Below are 20,202 nucleotides of genomic sequence, written 5' to 3' on the forward strand. Positions count from 1 at the left end.
AAAATGTGCTCAACATTAAAAAATATACATTAGTTTGGCACTAAGATTTGAACTTATAACATCTTTTTCTTGCATTTTTGGAAAGATATTAGCTGTCAGAACTCACTTTTCAGGCCTTTTTATTTTGTATTTTATCAATGATACCACACAAACAGCAACACAACTGTTTTCAACAGCACTGATTCACATTCTGGTTTATTTCAGTACACTCATTCATACTCATTCATACTAATGCATAATACACACACACAGTGACACAGGGCTGCCTCTGTAAAGTCTGTTCAATAAAATGTGTTTTTGATGCCAGACATGTACAGTGTGGTAAGCGTTACTTAAGCAGCCTCAGCTGTGCTGTCCATCTGTACTAACTCAACGATTGTGTCTTGTTTGTGTGTGTGTGTGTGTTTATCTCCAGGGAGTGCTGTACGATCTTGACAAGGTGAGTTGATGGGGAGGGGGGGTCGACTCAGCAACAACAAGCCTGAGTGTGCAGCGTGTTGAGGGACTTTTGATGTAAAAAGAGCCGACAGTGAGGGAGAAAAACGTCTGAAGGTGTAAGAAACAGGCAGAAGGAAGGACAGAGTTAAGAAACTAGGAAGCAAAAATAAGCAGCAGAGAGGTTGGAGCAGGAGGAATGAGCTATAGGACGGGAAAGATGGCTTGAGTTGTAGCATTTAATGAGCATTAATGTCACTCTCTCAGACTGTAAGCCCAGGCTTGCTAACTAGGCCTCATTATTTTCTGCAGTATGGACATACATATCACCATGAAGACATGTTCCTGGAGCTAAATCATTATGTCTATCTCTCTACAGCAAATCAAAACCATTGAGAGGTACATGAGACGTCTGGAGTTTCACATGAGCAAGGTAAGAGGGGTCGATTGGTTGGAATCAGCATAAGCTTTGACTTTTGTTCATGTCAATCCTAGTCTAATTGTTTATAGTTTGTTTTCGTTCAGTTCCTTGCTGCAGTGTAGGAGACCTGTTACATGCTGTTGAAGCTACATGTAACATCTCACTCATCCACTCCTCACATCCCTCCACAGTGGCTCAGAAATCTCATTACTGCTTTATTTCTGCTTCTTCTGAAACAACACATTTTCAGCATAGTTTCACTGAGTTACACTGATTTTCTTTTCATGACAAGAGTTTCCCAGATAAATGGATACCACTCTCACATGTGTGTCATGTGAAAGCACTGAGGTTAGCTGGCTCTCATCTTGAAGCGTCACTGTTCAGACTGAAGCAGAGATTTGTTTAACAGAGCTCAGTCGACTGCATCCTTCTTATCAGTACTTGGTGTAGTGTTAGCACAGGGGACAAGGAGCAGCTGGCATTGTCTTCACAAATCAGCGCTTGTAAGGTTTGTTTCCTAACAACCGAACAAAAAGAGTAAAAATAAGCTGAAGAGGTGAGGCTTGGTGTATGTAGTTACTTTTGATAAAGCAGGGTTAGCTGTTTTCATGTTGTAGGTCTTTAAGCTAGCTTAGCTAAATATTTGCAAGCAATAGCTTCATCCTGAGTAAATATTTCTCCTTGGCAAGATATCAAGTTACTGTAGATGTCATCTTAAACCCCTAAGTGGTGATAAGTACACAGCTTTTTTATTACTTGTCTCCAAGATTTCATGACATAGCACATTTCATTTTAGCTGCTATAGACAATGTTGTTAGCATTGCGGTGCTAACTGCAGACTGTAGTGGACTCACAGGTTGCTTTGACAGTTTGTGTGCAATGTAAAAACCTAGAATTAGAGATACCATCTCAGAAAAGACAAGAGGTGCTAAAGACACAAAAACTGGAGGATATGGGGAAAAATCTAAGACTAAAGCCAGCAGTGATTGGAAGTTTGGCTCTTTTCAGAGAGCCGATTCTTTTGACTCATTTCCCAAAGAAGAGCCGGTTCCTCATCTAGGATTATTTGTTGTCTCATATTTCAGCTTAACCTGGCAATTATGCATGATCTGTGTGTTACTAAACCCCTTTGGCACTCAGAGTTTTTATGAGACGCATCATAAAATGCCCCATTTTGTGCAATTATCTGTTACAAAAGCAGGGATTCTTTCTTTTGTTTATTTCAATCAAACTTGTTTTAGCACAAAAAACAAACAAACAAAAGATGCTGATCTAGATGCTGCTTCAAGTTCTGATGTTTTCACGGTGAAAGACACTTTCCTCTTCACTGCTGTGTGCTGTCTTGCTTATTTAGTGGAGACAAGACGTGATGCCTGACTTTGTGTCCCCCCTCTGCTATTACATAATTATATGGCCTAATATCCTCACATGCATAGACGCCATGCTGTCAATCAAAACAAAGTTCTGCTATAAGTTCATCTAAAAGACTGAGTGAGAGCTCAGCAATGAAAGGGAAATTTGGGGGAGCCGGCTTTTAGTCAGTGGGAGTCGGCTCTTCTGATTCACTACAAAGCACTGGCTCAGAGAGCCGCATCTTTTCAGCAAGACACATCACCAGAAGCTAGGACATAAACTGAATAGCAGAGCCCAGTGTTAGCTGCTCAGACAGGTGTTGTGTCTTTTGCTCCTTGTTTTACATCACCATCATTGGAAATATTCACTTTAATGTGAGCTATTACAGCAGAGTTTGCTTATTTCACGAGAGGGCTACAGGGTTAACCGTCTGTGAAACCACTAGAGTGATGGACTGATTAATAAAAAAAGCAGAAATGTTATCATTGTAAAATCAATGAGCCCCAATAATTTGTATTTCAGAGTTGGCATAACTCTCTGACTTCCTGCTACACTTTCTTTTCTCCTAAGCCCTCTAACTTTGCCAACTTGGCTTCAGGGAGGATTTTTGTTGCTTGTTTCTGGTTCACGCGTTGACTTGTCAGCCGTTTCCAGCTGTTCTGATGCCAGGGGAGGAAAACCTTTTTTTCCTCTGTCCTCCTTTGCTGCCGGTTGGGGACATTAATCCCCTGCAAGGCCACACAGCTGAGTGACTACTCTTCCTCATCCCCTTTTGTAGCTCTGGTCCCTCGTGCTGTGTGTCAAATCAAACGTGACAGCAGGCAATCAGAATACACACACTCAGACAACAGTGCAGCTATAAAGGTAGCCATGGTTACCCCAACACGAAGCCTTTGAAGTCTTATAATGGTGCTCCGAGGAGGGATGTACTGGGGGCTGTTAACCCTTTGTGTTCACATACATCCTGACAGGAAATAAAAACTCACCTTCAGTCGTAAAAATACAAACACGTGTACTGAACAATACGACTGGGGTGCCAGCGACAGTCTGTGGATGTGTCTGTAAGGTTGGAGGAAGCAGTGAATCTGGGTCAGGGCAGTTATTGAGGACTCATTTGGAGCGACTGGCAGGGGCCTTAAAGATGAAAAAATGAGCGAAGGAGATGGAGGGAAGTAAAAAGAAATAAGCGTTTGATGAGATTCAGCTGAAAATAGGCGAGGTTGTCTTAGCAACTCAAATATTTTCTGCCTGCGTACTCTAATTTGACTTGGTTACAAAGACAGAAAAAACACGAGCAGATCCAGTGCTTGTTCTGTCTTGTGATGTAGAACAGGATGCAGCTGAAACAAACGCTCACTCAAAGCCTTTTTACTCAACATCCAACACCAAGTGCTTCTGGTCTTTCAGGCTTTGTATAAAAATAGACTTGAATGCTCTTGTAAATATTTGAAAGAGTGACTGATTCTTATCTTGTCAGGCAGGTAAAAAGCCTGAAAAGTCAAAGTGTAGCTAAAAAGTAAGCTAAATGTAGAACTAAGTGTGCTCTTTCTGTCTAAATATATCCTTATACTCACATTTAATTCTGTTAAGTAAATAACCCCCTGCAGGTAGGAGCCTAAGCATTGTATAGCTTTAAGTCTGAGGCCTGAATTAATTCCCCCCTTTTCACTTCTCTGCTTAAAGGGGTTGTGAGGGGCTCTATGACAACACCAAGCTGGCTGACGAAGTTTAGAAGTGAGAAGAGAGATCTGTTTTTCTCTGCTGAAAAAAACGATTTCTGTGATTAATTTTGTATAGATAGTAGAAAGAAAAAGAACAGAATAGCAGAAGAAAGCTAACGGGAGAGTGATACAGCCTAAGCTAAAGGCTAAAAGGGCTAAACTGTTTGTGATAGCGCTCTAACCCACATTACGCATTACTGACATGTCTCAGAGCATTGGGCTGTCAGTAGCACTACGTGTAGGCAACTCCTAAACGTTTCAAACAACAGTCCTACAGTACGTAACTGTACTGATAAATGCTTTACCTTGACATATTTTGTCAGGTAAAAAGTTGTCTTGAACAAAGAACATTTTTTCCAGAACCAGCACACAGCTGGTTAAAAGTCACATCTTCACAACAATGTGCGTGAGACTCTGGGCCAGAAGGTGGCAAGACAGTCCAACAGATCCTCCTCACATCATCTTTAAAGGACAATTAGTAACTAATTTTTGACTGTGCAACAGTCTTGTAGGTTCCCTTTTTCTCTTTCGTTTTATGCAATGATGCTTTGGGAATGTTACATGCAACTTTTTGTTTTCAGTGTCAACCTGAAACTTCCTTCTGCAGAAGTGTTGATGTTCACTGTTCTTTAAAGTATATCTAAATATATTCAAGTGAATTTGATTCCCGCACAAGGACCTGAAAAAATCCCTTTTTAATTGTCAGTCTGCAGCTGGTCTTCAACAAAGCTCCCCTGTGAAAACATTAACCAGTGGTTTCTCATTGGTTTATGGCATTAACAAAGGGTTTTCACATATACACACACTCAGACAGGCAGACACAGCACTGTTGAACCCTTGCTGCTCTGCTAGCTCACATTCATCCCGTCCTGCTCCTGTTACAACAGTGTTGGGATGACAAAGCCTCCATATCACACCTTTGAGACATGCGTATCGAAGGTGAAGATGTTACAGAGGCGTGAATATCTCGCCTTTAACTGGCGACATGAAAAGAGCTACAGAAGAGAGAGGGAAAGCATCTTGGACTAACACCTGGGTAAAGTTTACCAGCTGCTTGATACCCCTGGCCAACTCAGTATCAGTTATTGGCTTATCACACACACACACACACATACACACACACAGATGCACACACATAGGTCAATCATCCAAACCCCAGCATCAGCAGATAGCTGCAGAGTGAGATCAGTTATTTAGTGTCCGGCTAAGAGAATCAGCCAACCACAACAGCACTGAGGTCAGGGAATTAAACAGGACACCCACACTCACACACACACACACACACACACACACACGTTATATAAAGAGCTGCCCCACCCTTGACTAAAACAGGCGCTTTGTGAACTGATGTTTTGTCCTGGATAGATTTATTTGCTTATTTCTTATAGGATGTCAGGCTCAAATCAGTGTTAAATTAACTCTTTCTGTGTATCTGAGTATGAATAAATTCATTCTCTGGATTCAGACGGGGCTGATGGAAAGACATTACAGTGTTAGTCCCAAAGAGATGAATCAGAATCAGAATCACCAAGCATCTCAAACGTATACAAAACTGTGCTCTCTCTGTACAACAAAATGAACAAACACTAAAAATTACATCTAAAACAGTGTTTAAATGAGTAAAAAATACTTTTGTTCAAAAAATATTTAAACATTTAAGTAAAGTAGTCCAATGAAAAAGAGGTACAATGCAAAGATCCCTGTACCTGAGTACTGATAGCGCTTTTCTGCAGCACTGGAGGGTTATTTGTTTACGCCACGATATAATTAGGGGCGGGAAAGAAAACGTATCGTAGTATCTGATTTTTGGTTCAAGGATTTTGAATCATGTTTTTTTTTGGTCAAATTTAATTCCTTCATTTAAGTCTTAGTTTATAAGCTGGGTTGGAAAAGTTGAGATGTCAGATACCCTGAATGAATCTTAAATACAGACTCAAATGTGATGTGCAATTTGGGGGAAAATACGGCTCCTGATAAAGGCTGTAGACATCATCATTAGCGTTTTTTTTTCTTATGCTAGGTCTGAAGTTAAAAAAGCAAAATAAAAACCAGAATGTCTAAAGAATCTTAATTTGAATCAGATTGGCAACCCAAAAATCATGAAATAATCTGATGGGAAGAAAAGCATATGGCCCCAGCCCTCAGGATAATAGGACCAGATTGGTCCATTCACTGGTATTGATGCCTATTATAATACTGTATTTAAGGCTGTAACTGAGGCCTTTATTCATTGCAGCAAAAGAAGGTAGAACCAACTTAACCTTCACATTTTAACTTGCCCCATGTGACAGCGTGATTCAGCTACTCAGCCTCCTGACTTGGTGGAGCATAAAGCGGGAAACATGCAACAATGAACTTGTGCAGGACAGTGGAAGTGCCTGATATGAAAATGACTGGGCAAGTTTGTTATACATACGTGCATGTGCATGAATAAAAATGTAACCAGGAAAAAAAACCCAGTATATCCACCCACCTTTTCTTAAAGCAGGACAATAAAGAAATCTTTGTGATATTTCCAGCTGGTGTCAGTGTGTGCTCAGGCACAGGAGAGTTTCTTTGTGCAGGACAGCTGCCGTGAGGGATGACTTAACAATCATCCATCAGCAACTTCTCAGTATGCATGTGTGTGTTTGTTTGTGTGTGTGTGTGTGTGTGCGTGTGTGTTTGTGACTTACATCAGCCTGCTCTTTTGTTCGGGTTCATGCTGCTGGCTGTTAATTGGCGCACATGGAGGAAGCAGGTGGCACAGTACAACCCCTAAGATGTCCTATACGGGTTAGGATCTGTGCTCAGTGTGTGTGTGTGTGTGTGTGTGTGTGTGTGTGTGTGTGTGTGTGTGTGTGTGTGTGTGTGTGTGTGTGTTTCAGCAAGGCATCATTAAAGAGATGAGTGACAGAGATTGAAGGTGAGGGGAGCGGCTGGCAGGCCCTCCTCTTCCTCCCAGGAGAGATAGGAGCAGTGTGTTAAATGCGTGCCAAATTCAATCCAGGATGAGTGTGACTGCTTAGCATGTCATTATTTTAATATAGGCTATTTTTGCTTTCTCTTCCTCCCTTGAATGGCAAATGTGCCACCAACACATGTGAACAACACACACACACACGCACGCACACACACACACACACACACACTTCCCCAGAGAGGGTCGTGTGTGTTTGATGCTGTTTGATGTGGCCCGCCTGTTTTAATCTGCTTATAATCACTCGCCCCCTGGCAGAAAGTGTGTGTGTACGTGTGTTTGTGGAAAAGCCAGTGTGTGTGTGTGTATGTGTGTAGGTGTGTGTGTGTGGTGAGGAGTGGTATGTGTGTAATTATACTGTATCCAGGATAATGGCCATATTTTAAGAGGATTTCTGCCACATCTTTAAGAGTCTCCACTCATAGTGAAAATCCAGAGTTTAAAGTCAGATATCCAGACGACAGACACACAATCCTCTAAAACTCCATCATATATAATAAGAATGACTGTTTTTCCCTTTAACAGCCCCATCAAAGCCCCAGATATGTTATTATTTTTTATTTTTGTGAGGATTAAGCTTTTGAAGGGACTTACAAATCCAGAATAAAAAACAAGCCGAGATGGATAATCAGCCTAAATAAATGTAAACACAATGTTATCACCACACAAGGCGTAATTGATTCTCAAATGAAGATTTTCCCTACAGGCTGTCTGAGCCATGGAGGTTTTGTCATCCACTGAGCTGAAATTAATGCAGAGACTCGGTGTCTGTGAGATGACTCAATTACGAATACATTTGAATTCAGTATTTCCAAACATCTGCTGGGAGTTCATAATGAGGCTCCTGATGGGTTATTTTTACGCAATATGAAATCAGATTTTAGTTTTGTGATTAAATGGCTTCTTCATTGAGCACTCTGACACAGTTTGTACTATTCAAATTGACTCAAAAAGTTTCTACTTTTGTCAAAAACAATAATAAAAAGTGACCAGACGTTAAGGGTGGGTAAAAGTATTGATTCATCGATGCATCACAATATTTTCCCACCCATTTCAGTATCAAATCGTCAAATCCTTTGAATCAATTCACCTTATAGCCAGTGGGGGAAACTGTGCTTGTTATTTAAGTTGTACAGAAAGCTGCACTAGACCAAACACAAACAAAATAGCAACTGAAGTAAACAACAGCAGCGTAAAGTCAGCTCCTCCAATTTATAGAGGGATCATCAGTCTACGCATCTCGACCGCAGAAGCAGCGTTTAGCTCCATTCGTTCAGATGAGTGAGCGCTCTTTAAACATTAAATTCAACCTGTTAGAAGCATCAAAATGTACCTTTGTTCTGTGGACAGCTGTCAAAAACAATACTACGCATAGAGGCAACTTCTGTCAAGTTTCAACTGTTACAGCGCAACCGGTGTTTTGGCGTTAATAGCGACCATGCCAACTGGTGACTTTCAGCTGACGGCAGCTGTGTATACAGATTTAACTTTGCTTATTTAATGAAAAAGTTGGTTTGGGGCTGAGGTTCAAACATGGACTCAATATGGACAGTAAATAATGAGTGAACCTAATTATGATTAACAGAAACAGATTTTATGACCAAAGTAAAATAAGGGAATATTATAAAATGATGTTTACATCCTGGTCTGTCACAGTCTGATAAGTGTCCACAGATAATGCAGTCATGAGCATTAAGTGAGAGTTGTGTTTCCTCTCTGGGTACACGCTGGTTTCTCTGCTAAAGAAGTCTGTCCACCTAATATCTGTCCACTTGCTGATCTTTTCTGTCCACTCACTGCTATTTCACAAAACCTGGGAGCGTTTTACCGTCCGTCAAAGTGATGACATAAGTCAAAAAACATGTTTTTTGGTGGTCAGATCCTCCACATCGGTTGACAAAACATTATACTCCGCAGTGCTTCTGCACCCAAGTTGCGTGTGCATCCACCGTTGTTGATGAACAAATAATCCCTCTAAAAGTCTGACGTTTGGTCTAGTTGACGTACCACGTGTTAACATGGGCATGAAAATAAATATTTAAAAATCCTCAAAGGGGGCGCAGATGGTCTAGCAGTTAAGGTTGTGTCCCATGGTGTACGCCCTCAAGCGGGTGGCCCAGGTTCGAATCCAGCCTGTGGCCTGTTTTGCGCATGTCATTCCCCATTCGCCCCCTTTTCCCACTCTGTCTGTCTGTCTGTCTGGTTTCTCAAAGGCATGAAAAGCCCCAGAAAATAACTTAAAAAAATTATTAATGCATTTCTACCTCTTACTAAGTCAACATCAAAGTATTTAAATTAAATCAAATTGAAATCGATCTGCAACCTAAAGAATCAAAATCTTAAGGTTCTTATTGATACCCACCCTTACCAGATGGCTGTTTCTTTGATGCTTATATTCATTTTATCTTTAAATTATGCGAAAAAATTGTATAAAAAAGCTTCTTTCCATAGAAAACTAAAACACTTGAGCTGAATCCAGACTTTTTCCTTTTGCATTTGCCTGATCATGGCAAAATGTGATTACTTAAGTTGTAGCTGTTCGGTGTTAGTGATTTTATGATGATTAAAAAAAAACCCAGGATCACAAAAGAAAATGACTTAAAAAAACATGAAGGCATATTTTTGTGTGTTTGTGTATTTGTGTGTTTGTGTTAGGCTTCGTATCCCATGTGGCATGGTCAGACCATCACCACATAATGTGTTTTTTCCTCCTCTCCTCAGCACTGATTGCAGCTGTGTTTTTATTGCACATTATATCCATTTTTCTGTATTTGGGTTGTGTCTTCTTTGTTTGGGTTTTGTTCCTGTTATTTTCATTTCTTGTTTTGTTTTCTGGGGTGAAATGTGCCCGAGGCCGAGCAATATGCTGCCGGCCGTCCTCCAGAGTGGAGCTTGGCTGACCTTCAATGGGGCATTTCCTTTAAGGCAGAGAGAGGCGATCTTAATTGGGGACAAAAAATTGGCTCAATTAGCTGATAATGAAATGAGTACTGACTGCATGAAAAGAATGACGTCCATTCATCAGCATCACTTTTTGAACATCCAGTTTAGAGCTGCATAATTTCCCCTGAATGAGAAGCCACTGTACTTGTTCAGTCTCTCATTTGAGCAGAGTGCTTTATTTCTGGAACAAATTAACGTTAAAGTTTGTTTCTTTGGATTAGTGTTTCCTTTGAATTCATCTTGGCTGAATCAGGAGACACAAATGGATTCAGTATTCATGTTTTCACTTGAATCGCTGTCAACAGATGTGTTACAGAGTTGTCAATGTTTGGCAGTGAAACAGATCCACGCCAATCACAGAGCTGAGAATCACAGTTGTGGTTGGGAGGGTGTTGAGAACAACAGTCAGCCCAGCTCAGCTGCCGCAGCTCCAGCGCATACACCACATACCACAGACAGCAGACAGACAGACAGACAGGCGGGGCAGGGTCCCACTCGGTAGGGGTGTGGGGTGTAGAGAGAGAAGCTGGTTTATTTGAGGTGGAGCCAGTGTTTTCGTGTGTGTTCTTGCCAGGAGAGGTCATTTTAAAATCATCAAACTTGATTCCTCATCCTTTTAGACAGAAACATCTGAATGTAGACCACTTTCACTTTTTTATCATCCTGATCTCCTCTTGTGCCCACCACGCCACACTAACATGCTGTCCACACTCATGTAGTCATAGCGTCTACTCCACAAACATGTTGGCGGTGCATGCTTCAGATATTAAGATACAAAAACACCCTGAAAAGCTGTCAGGACGGCTGGCGCCAGAATGGCCCATTTTCTCCCTCTTCTCCCTAATGAGAGCCATAAAGAGCGCAAGGCATCAATATTTCAGCTCTCTCATCAGGCAGGCAGCAATATTTCCCTTTGATGAGGCTCACCAGAGGTGTTTTGTGATTTTTTTTTTCTTTTTTGCCTGGCTGCCACTTCGATCACACTTGAATTCAGGCAGCCAGGGTGTTGACGGACATGAAAACTAAGATGTGGACGTTGGCAGGTTCTTATTTCTCTGAGTGACTTAGCAAAGTAAATTTTCTCCTCTGCTGTTTAGGGAGTATTAATGAACTCCTAACTTTGAGTTTTGATCTAGTTCTGTGTTTAAAACTAACTTAGATCTATTTATTTGATTATTTTGTTACCTGAGCTCGGGCATTCGCTTTGGAAAGTTGCTGAGATGTTACTTTTTTAGGAAGACGCCACAATTTTAATAAATGTAAACATAAACTATGATGGACTTTAATTTGCATATTTTTTAAAGGTGAAGTCCATAGGATTTTCCTAAGAATTAAAATACCAACTTTTAAGGAAATAATCCTGCTCAATTGTCACTTCTGGGCCTCCATACATGTTTGTCAGTGTCTGTGTATGACTCGAACCCTCTCCTCTGCCTGTATGTTGATGTTTTGTTTGTTTCAGGACGCAGTGTATAGGCAAGTGACTTTGCATGTTGATGATAGCATGTAGGACGAAGCTCAATACAAAAAACTACGTGAGTCTACTTTCTACTGAGCTGGTATGTGTCAAATAACCCAGAGATTAGCTTGTGCTAACATGCTAAGTCAGATGCATGGCTCTCGAGTCTCTCTCAGGTAGGAACGCGATGCTACAGGTTATTGCTGCGCTAGTGAGTGTGTTCACATGGTCAGAGGGTGTGGGTGTGCGCTGCCGCTGGCACTGATCCAAGGAGGAGGAGCCCAGTTTGAATTTGTGTTTACTAACAGGTATTGAAAACTCCTGCAGACCTTATCTTTAGATATGCTGCTTTTGGGCTGTTAGGAAAAGTTTCAGGATTTTCACATCTTGATAGAGTTAAATCAAGATCATCTTAAAGGATGTAAAGAAAAGAAAAATCATGATCGAAATTATCTAGAAAAAGTAAGTGATAGACTCATAAACTTCAAACAAGACACACTGCATCACTTTTAATTTCCTATCACAGGGCTCAGTAGGCCTAATAATGATCTGATGTTATCACCCTTTTATCTGATGATTTTACCGCTGTTAAAGCTCCAACATCCAGCTCTCAGTTTGGCAGCAGGAAACTGATGGAGCGGTTCCCTCTCCCTGTGGGTTTTGGGTTAAATTGGTCTGCTGTACCATACTGAAGCCAGGCAGACATTCCTAAATGAGCCCTAAACGCCGTCTGTTGTTCCTCTCGCTTTGGGAGTGTCCCACTGGGGTCGCTTACTGGAACAGCATTAGTGTCTGCTACTGGAAGCTCCACTTTAACTGATACACAGCAGCTGCATCTGTTCTCATCTGCAGCAGAGCACTTTTTCACGTATTTCAAACAAATTATTATCACTCTTGTTAAAGATTTGTTTGTAAAAGTTATGGACTACTGCTTGAGCCTCCAGCTGTGTTTGGCATGCTTGAATAAGTCACTTTATCCTGTTGAAACATTTCATGTTTGTTTCCAGGTGGATGAGTTGTACGAGGCTTTCTGCATCCAGAGTCGTCTGAGGGAAGGAGCTATCAGGATGAAGCAGGCTTTCTCATCCTCTCCCTCCACGAAAGGCACCAAGGAGAGCATCGCAGAGGTCAACCGCCGCTATAAAGAATACACAGAGGTACGGAGGATGTAGTCAGAATATGAGCTGTATGCAAGAGTTTAAAAATCCCTGTGTGGAGATTTTGCTCATTCAAAGTCAACAAAAACACATATTCACTGCTTCGATACCACATCTTGACATCTTCCATTCTTCATCAAACAATGGCCCACACACATATAGATTAGTGCTTGCACTGTTGTGTAAGACCTCTGTAGTCACACACTCACAGAATAACCTGTAATCCCAGCAGCTCACACACCTGTCATCACCTGTTCCCAGAGCTTAGACCAGCCATCTCTCCTGCTTTGGACTTCAGTGTTGACAGGCTTTGTCAGGATAACTTGATTACTATTTTTGTTCTTGTCTTGTACGATCGAGGGCCGTTCATGTAATCTCTGTTTGTTCGCAGAACATGAGCACATTTGAGAGCGAGCTGGAGAACCTGCTCGGAGAGTTTCACATCAAAATGAAAGGTGAGGAAAGAAAAGCCGCCAAAACCGCGAATGTTCCCATTCACTGACATATCTGACAAAAAAAATGTTGTAAAAACAATACTTCAACATGGGGCAGGTATTTTGCAAAACGTAGCTTTCTCTGTGTGTTTCGGTATTTTGTCAACATGAGTGTTAATATTTACCCAAAAATGCTCAAAAGTGGAGAATTTTTAAAACCAAATTTCATATGTGTTTGTGGATGTCAAAAACTAAAGTTTTAGATGACACTGATGTCATAACCACAACTCCCACATGACCACAGTTGTTATATATGCAAAATAATGGTATCGGCCTTCGTCTGTTCAGTAGCCTACTGTGTTGACGTGTGCATATTCAAAAGATAAACTGGCTGTTCTTTGACATGTTAACACAGTAACAGAGGAAAAAAATTATAACAGACTAGTTTTTAACTTGCAGCTCTGGCAGCTTACACATGTACACACAATGCTAACAACCGTCCCTGTATGAGTATTTGAGTGTGCTTGTAAGGACATGATTTGATATTTCTTTTATTTCTTTTGGAAAATGGAGGAGGAAGACCTCTGTTCTCAAAAATACCTGCCTACATGTAGACTAGGTCTGAGTCACCGGGAAAAAAAACCTTGACGTTGCTTGGCCTGACTCTTATTTCCTGGTTTCCTGTCCAAATGTGTTGTAAAATCAATTTCCCTTCCTGACAGGTTTGGCAGGCTTTGCTAGGCTCTGTCCTGGAGACCAGTATGAGGTAAGTTATCATTGATTATCTGCAAAAACAGGTCAGTTAAATCTTTCCTTATTTTTTTTAAAGATTTAGTTCAAGTTCAGGTAAGTTCAGGTCAGAGTTTTAGATCATCTCACCCTCTTTATTGAGAAATGTAGCCATCAAGCACAGACAAAGTGTGTTTTTTCTGCTTTTCCTTTAAACTTTTTAAAAAAAATGTATTTAAATGTCTTTCTGTCTTCTCTGTTAGATATTCATGCGATACGGTCGCCAGAGATGGAAGTTGAAGGGAAGGATTGAAGTGAACTCCAGGCAGAGTTGGGATGGAGAGGAGATGGTCTTCATGCCTCTCATCACCGATCTCATCAACATCAAGGTGCTACAGGAAGCCAGATAAACTAACGTTGGGCATAATTTGTTGTCCTTTGGGAAATATTCACTGTGCAAAAAAATAGGCATAACTTATAAACTAAACAATCAGGTTAATTCAATAAGAACCACTGTGTAGAAAAAACACACACACACTTTTCACCCTCCTTTTCAGGAGTGGTAAATAATCTTATTTTTGTTCTACAACCAGGTGACGGAGCTGAAGGGTCTGGCGACTCACATGCTGGTAGGCAGTGTGATCTGTGAGACCAAGGAGCTGTTCACCGCCATGCCTCAGGTGGTGGCTGTGGACGTCAATGATCTGGGAACCATCAAACTCAACCTGGAGGTTACGTGGTAGTAAGTAGACCATCACAGCTTGTAGTAATTGTTATTTTTTATCATGAGTTATTAGCATGTTGATATATGCAGTATGCATGATGCGATAAAGACCAAAGAACAGGCAGGCTAAAGGAACTCTATGAGAGAGTTAGTTATTTTAATTCAGTGTTATAAAAAAGTATGTAAATATCAACCACTCTGCTCCACTTTAAGTTATCCTATTCCACTAACAGTAACTTATACTGTATATACTGTGTGTACATGTTTGATTCCTGGTTTCTTTCTGCCCCCTGTTGGACAAACATGGTAATTACAAGTTTTGGAAGTTAACCTCAGCCAATGAGTCTCTGCCCTCAGAGGACATTTTTTGTAGATTGACAAACGTGATCTATCCAAAGTGTATAAGTGTGCCATATTAATTCTCTTTTCCAGCCCCTTCGATGTCGAGGATCTGACTCTGTCATCAGGCAACGTGAGCAAAGCCACAGCGCTCCAGAGACGAGTGTCAGTCTACAGCCAGGGCACGCCAGAGACCCCCACCTTCCAGGACACCTCCTTCTTTGTGAGTCAAACTGACAAAACCCTTTGGCTTCATTCATGTGGTGGTAGAGTTAGTTAGTGTAGATCCTTACCTAGACTAGAACCAGCAGGACGTGTGTTTTTAGGATTATTATTTGGTGAATTGACGTGAAAGAGAAGACTTTTTGTCATTTAGACCCCTGTAGTCACTAACCTGCTCCCTGTTGCCCTGATTTTTCTGCTGATGCATCATGGTAATATTAGTTAGAGCAACCCCTAAACTAACCCTCACCCATTTCCCTGCTATCCTCACTCTTCTTTGCATCTCCGCATTAAACCCCCCTTTACCCACACTCTGTCCCACTTTGCCCGTTTATCCATCCCTCCTGTCTTTCACTCACCTGCCTTCACTCACTCAAATACTCAACACCTCGGCTTTACTTGCCTGCATTGCGTTGTGTAAAGAAGTGGCGGCCATACCCCGTGGAGCGCCAGCGCCTCTCCTTCCTGCACATGCTCCGAGACACCCTGCTAGAGAAGCTGAGGCGCAGTCGCTCGTTTGGTGACCTGGCCTCGCTGCGGCCAAGGCCCAAATCCAGTCTGGAGGTTTATGTGAGTGTGTTGTGGCCCCCCCTTGACCCTCCTTACCTGACTTCTGTGTGCCTCCTCCTTCAGTGACATAACGATGATGGACTTGTGTTGGTTTGGACACATTCAGGGTCTGTCAGTCCCTGTCTGTTGGCTGCAGAGGGCTATGTGTGGATGAGTGCATGTTTAGTTGCATGACGTGTTCTAAGCTGTTTCAGATTTCTTCATTTTCAGTTTTAACGTCATGTTGTGATTCCGTCCCAGCTGAACTGGACCAGTCTTGAGAAATAAGAGAGAAGAGTGGAATTTGATCAGATCTTAAAGCATGTGTGCGGTCTCTGGTTCTACTTGTGTGATCTTTCTCTCTAATTTTATAACTTCACAGATGCTCCAGTCTAAAATATACAGTGAATTCATCAAGTATCCACCCATCTATAAACTTTCCAAATAGATTTTGATCAGACAAAACCAAACATTACAATGATGCTGAAGTTACCTGAAGGCAGGGGACTACATAAAGTGTCTGCACATGTTTGAAGAGTTTGCCTAAATGCTGTAAAGGTAGGGTCTGCAGGAATTTTCATTACTTGTTTGGAAACACAACATTGAAACTAGGCTCCTCCTCTTTGGCTCAGTGCCAGCAGCAGTACACACCCACAGCCTCCGACTGTGACTATGTGAATACACCCACATTTTTAGTAAAAAGCTTAATCCCTTTGGCGTTTCATTTCACTTTGGTTGTGATTTATTGTTTTTGCTTCATGCTACGTCGACAATCGTAGCTGCTCTGGATAGCTTCCTCCACTCGCTATAATCAACACGCACTAGGTTTGCCGTCAATGGCTGATGTAACCATGCTTACTCTCTGCTCAGAATCCTTCTGATACAACTAAAACATCAGCATACAGGCAGAGGAGGGGGTTGAAGCAGACTCCGACACTGACACATATAGAGGCCCGGGAGTGACGATCGAGGAGGATTATTCCTGTAAAAGTTGACACTTTATTTTTTGGGAAAATCCCACAGACTCTACCTTTTAAGCACTAAAAGCAAACATGCATCTCAACTTCACTACGACACAAAAGGGAATGTGCTGCACACGATAAGTCGGTTTGCACCTCTGTCCTACCTTTGATTTGGAAGATGGGTGTCATAGTTTGGGATTATGTTGGGATTTCAAATAAAAAGACAGCTGATTGGTGATGTCACAAGTTAAATGCAACACAATTAAAGCGTTTTTTGTTCTGGAGTAGCTGTATTACAGTACATGGAAGGTTTAAGAGGGTCCATACTTGTGAAAGAAACTGTGTCTTTGTTTTCATTCGCCATCTATCACACAAATTCATACCCTGTCCTCCAACCAGGCCACTCTGCCGGATGACGTCTTCGAGAATGGTGGTTGCGGTGTAGCAGAGTGTAAACGCCTCTCCTTCACCTTCTCCGATACCTCGGGCTCCACACCCAGCCCAAGCCCTGCCCCCAGCTCTCACTCCCAGAGCCAGTCCAACCCAGAGATCACAGTCACTCCTCCAGAATCAGAACCAACATCCACACAGATCCTCCCAACGAGGGAGGACTCCATTGCAGAGGAGCATCTGGAGGAGGAGGAGGAAGAAGAAGAAGAGGAGTACGAGGAGGATGGGGAGACAGGGAGCAGAGGAAGTCGAGGCACCAGTGGCAGCCTCGCCAGCGATGAAGCCGAGGTGGCGGAAGACTCAGAATGGGAACGAACGGAGTCCCAGAGAAATTCTGGCTCACACTCCGGGTCAGCTGCCCCGTCTCTTTGCTCCGACAGCCACCTCTCCACTGTGGCTCCTGAGGACGTTTTCTTAGACCATACTGATGAACTCAAACCTGTGGAGCTAGACACAGAGGAAGCAGGCAGCCTCACCCGGCAACTCGTGAAGAGGCTCACTTCTTCAGAAATCGTGCCCCTGAGTGGGGTCTCCACCGAGGGGGGAGGAGGGAGTCTGAGCTGGGCTGGAGAGGGAAGCAGGGCCTTCCTGGAGAGCAGCCTGGAAGAGGCCATCCACAGCCTGCTGATGAGGCTGGAGTCATTGACCCATCGCTGCAGAGAGCTGCAAGACCTGGAACAGGAAGTGATGCGCCTGGAGGACCTGCTTAAGGTGACTTATTCTAATTAGGTCATCCTGTCTGGTTATGTCGAGTACAAAAAAAATCTTGAGAAAGAACAGAGAAATGAATCATCTCCTTCTCCTCTAACAACCTTCTCCACAGTGTCGTCTCCCGGGTCACAGGAGCCGCTCCTCGAGCCTCAGCCTGACAGTGGAGAGCGCTCTGGAGAGCTTCGACTTCCTCAACACGTCTGACTTTGATGATGAAGACACTGGAGATGATAACGCCATTCTTAATATCCCACAGAGGTCTCCACTTTTTGATGCAGACGGAGAGAGAATCGGGTGAGTGGTAGACGAGGTCACTCCTGCTGTTTTAGAAGTGTCTAGTATAAAAATAAGTTTTAAATACTTAAGTATTAAAATTAATAAATACTCAGCTATTAAATCAAACTAGCACTGTGATTTCAATTATTAACCCACAAATGAAACAAAGATGCTGGACTCTGCCCCCTTGTGGTGACTCTGGGTATTTCCTCACAGTGGGCAGCATCCTGAAGCCAGAGGACACCTCAGCGAGGCCTTGACAGAAGACACCGGGGTGGGTAATAGTGTAGCAGGAAGCCCTCTGCCACTGACCACTGGCAACGAGAACCTGGACGTGGCTATCGTCATCCACCTGCAGTACTGTAATCATCTTATACAGGTGGAGCTCCTCAGACATCTTTTCGTAGTTTATTTGTGGGGTTCATAAACCACATGAACTCAGCGTTTTGGGAAGTTAAACTGGCTGACAGAGAACATATAACATGAATTTTGCTCCTCTTGTATTTGCAGTTGTTGACGAATGGAGTCAGCGTATGGCACCGCCGCAGCCTCCTCCTCAAACTCTCAGGACAGACTCAGCTGTTGGAGGAGCTGGCAGAGATCAGTGTGGACAGACTGGGAGCCATCACGTCTGCTGCTGATGGTATGTCGAAACTACTTTTTTTTAATATAACAATAATAATACATTTTAATTATAGAGCGCTTTTCAAAAACACAAAGATGCTTTACACTGCAAGAAACTGAAATCTTATCAAGTTTTTTTGTCTTATTTTAAGTAAAAATTGTCTTGTTACACTCAATATGAGCCACATTCAAATTACCAGTTCAGAAAACTGTCTTGTTTTAAGTTATTCAAAGACAAAATGAGGTCTGAATTGCTTGTAACAAGTAAAAAAAAAATCTGTCAAAGCCATAAAAAAAAATTGCTTAAAACTAGAATAATGTCTTAATACAAGTAACTTTTCTCTGGTTCCATCGGCAGCTTTTTTTTTACTTGTGAGAAGCAATTCAGACCTCATTTTTGTCCTTAAATAACTTGAAACAAGACATTTTTCTGGACAGGTCAGGTGAATGTGGCTCATATTAAGTATAAAAAGACATTTTCTACTAAAAATAAGATAAAAACACTTGATAAGATTTCAGTTTCTGGAGTGTACATGGAAAAAGATAAAGTTAAAACCAAATACAATTAAACTAAATATTGAGATAACAGTGAAATACAAGCAGTGAAAAAAACAAAACAAAGACAGTTTAAAAGTCCATGAAGTAAAGCAGGGGCAGCATGGAGATTGGAGCTAAAATCAGTTAGTTTAAGTGATGTAATAAGTAAAAGCAGTGCAGAATAGGTGATTTTTTTTGTATTTTAGACTTGAAGGCGGTGGCGTCAAGTTGTTGTGTGTGAGTGAGTTCCAAAGAGGGGGGTTGGGTTTGGTGCTTGGTCCCAGGGACAATCAAGAGGTTTGCATCTAAGGAGCGGAGGGTGCAGGAAGGGGTGGAGCTTGTCTTTAAGGTAAGAGGGGGCCTGGTTGTGGTGTGAGTAGGGGGATTTTGAATTTGATGCAATAAAGAATAGAGGGCCAGTGGAGATTTTGAAGGACAGGGGTGATGTGGTCACGGCAACAGGTTCGGGTGAGAAGGCAGGCAGCAGAGTTTTGAATGTACTGAAGTTTATTGAGAGGGTTTGTGGTTGTGCCATAAAGGATGCTGTTGCAGTAATCAATGCTTGATGTGATGAAGGCATGGATGAGGATTTCAGGTGTAGGGTAGGGGGCGAAAGCGGGTGATGTCCTTAAGACGGAGGAAAGTTTTTTTTGTGACTTTTTGAATGTGGTGGGAGAAAGTGAGTTTATTGGTGGGTTGAGCTTTGAAAGGAGAGGTAAAATCTTTGGCTGAGGAAGTGAGTGAATTGGGATCTATTAATGAATGTCCGATTTGGTGCAGCTGAGTTTGAGAAAATTGGTTTGCCACCAGAAGCAGTATGGTGCTGTTACTTTTAGTGTGTTTGATGTAACTGGTGTATGTAAATGACAATCATGTAACAGAAATGGATTCTCTGCTCTGAAGGGGTTTCACACCGTCTGACCTTGTGTTTCGTCCTTGTCTCTCAGTCCTCCCAGGCCTGGCCGAGCGCCCACAGCTGATGACTCTGTGGTCAGAGTGCAGCGGGTCTGCAGGACTTTTCCACACCACACTGGACCGAGTCTTCAAACACATGAACCAACGCTACACAGCAGTGCTGCAGGAGAGACACCCACACAGCGCTCACGCAGGTTGGTCGTTTTTTTTTTCTACAAATGAGTCAGAGTGCAGATTTTGGCTGCACAGTCTTGTCTGTGTATTTTTCTTACTGTTAGGTTC

General features: G+C 42.2%; 1 protein-coding gene across 5 annotated transcripts in view; it reads left to right on the top strand.

The window, feature by feature from the left end:
- The window catches only part of ripor2 (RHO family interacting cell polarization regulator 2), an 85,712-nt gene that overhangs the window by 60,126 nt on the left and 5,384 nt on the right, over window positions 1-20,202 (top strand). For all 5 annotated transcript variants that reach the window (XM_074687325.1, XM_074687327.1, XM_074687324.1 and 2 more), the window contains exons 5-17: window positions 416-439; window positions 815-868; window positions 12,299-12,448; window positions 12,840-12,903; window positions 13,605-13,648; window positions 13,875-14,000; window positions 14,205-14,353; window positions 14,768-14,897; window positions 16,807-17,568; window positions 17,681-17,862; window positions 18,061-18,223; window positions 18,355-18,487; window positions 19,953-20,114. In XM_074687325.1, the coding sequence (XP_074543426.1) occupies window positions 416-439; window positions 815-868; window positions 12,299-12,448; window positions 12,840-12,903; window positions 13,605-13,648; window positions 13,875-14,000; window positions 14,205-14,353; window positions 14,768-14,897; window positions 16,807-17,568; window positions 17,681-17,862; window positions 18,061-18,223; window positions 18,355-18,487; window positions 19,953-20,114 (2,143 nt within the window). The remainder of the gene's footprint in view (window positions 1-415; window positions 440-814; window positions 869-12,298; window positions 12,449-12,839; window positions 12,904-13,604; window positions 13,649-13,874; window positions 14,001-14,204; window positions 14,354-14,767; window positions 14,898-16,806; window positions 17,569-17,680; window positions 17,863-18,060; window positions 18,224-18,354; window positions 18,488-19,952; window positions 20,115-20,202) is intronic.

The sequence above is a fragment of the Halichoeres trimaculatus genome, unplaced genomic scaffold, assembly GCF_033239565.1.
Source record: "Halichoeres trimaculatus isolate MK-OKI-2021-1 unplaced genomic scaffold, fHalTri1.1 fHalTri1_scaffold_14, whole genome shotgun sequence".
Taxonomy (NCBI): Eukaryota; Metazoa; Chordata; class Actinopteri; order Labriformes; family Labridae; genus Halichoeres; species Halichoeres trimaculatus.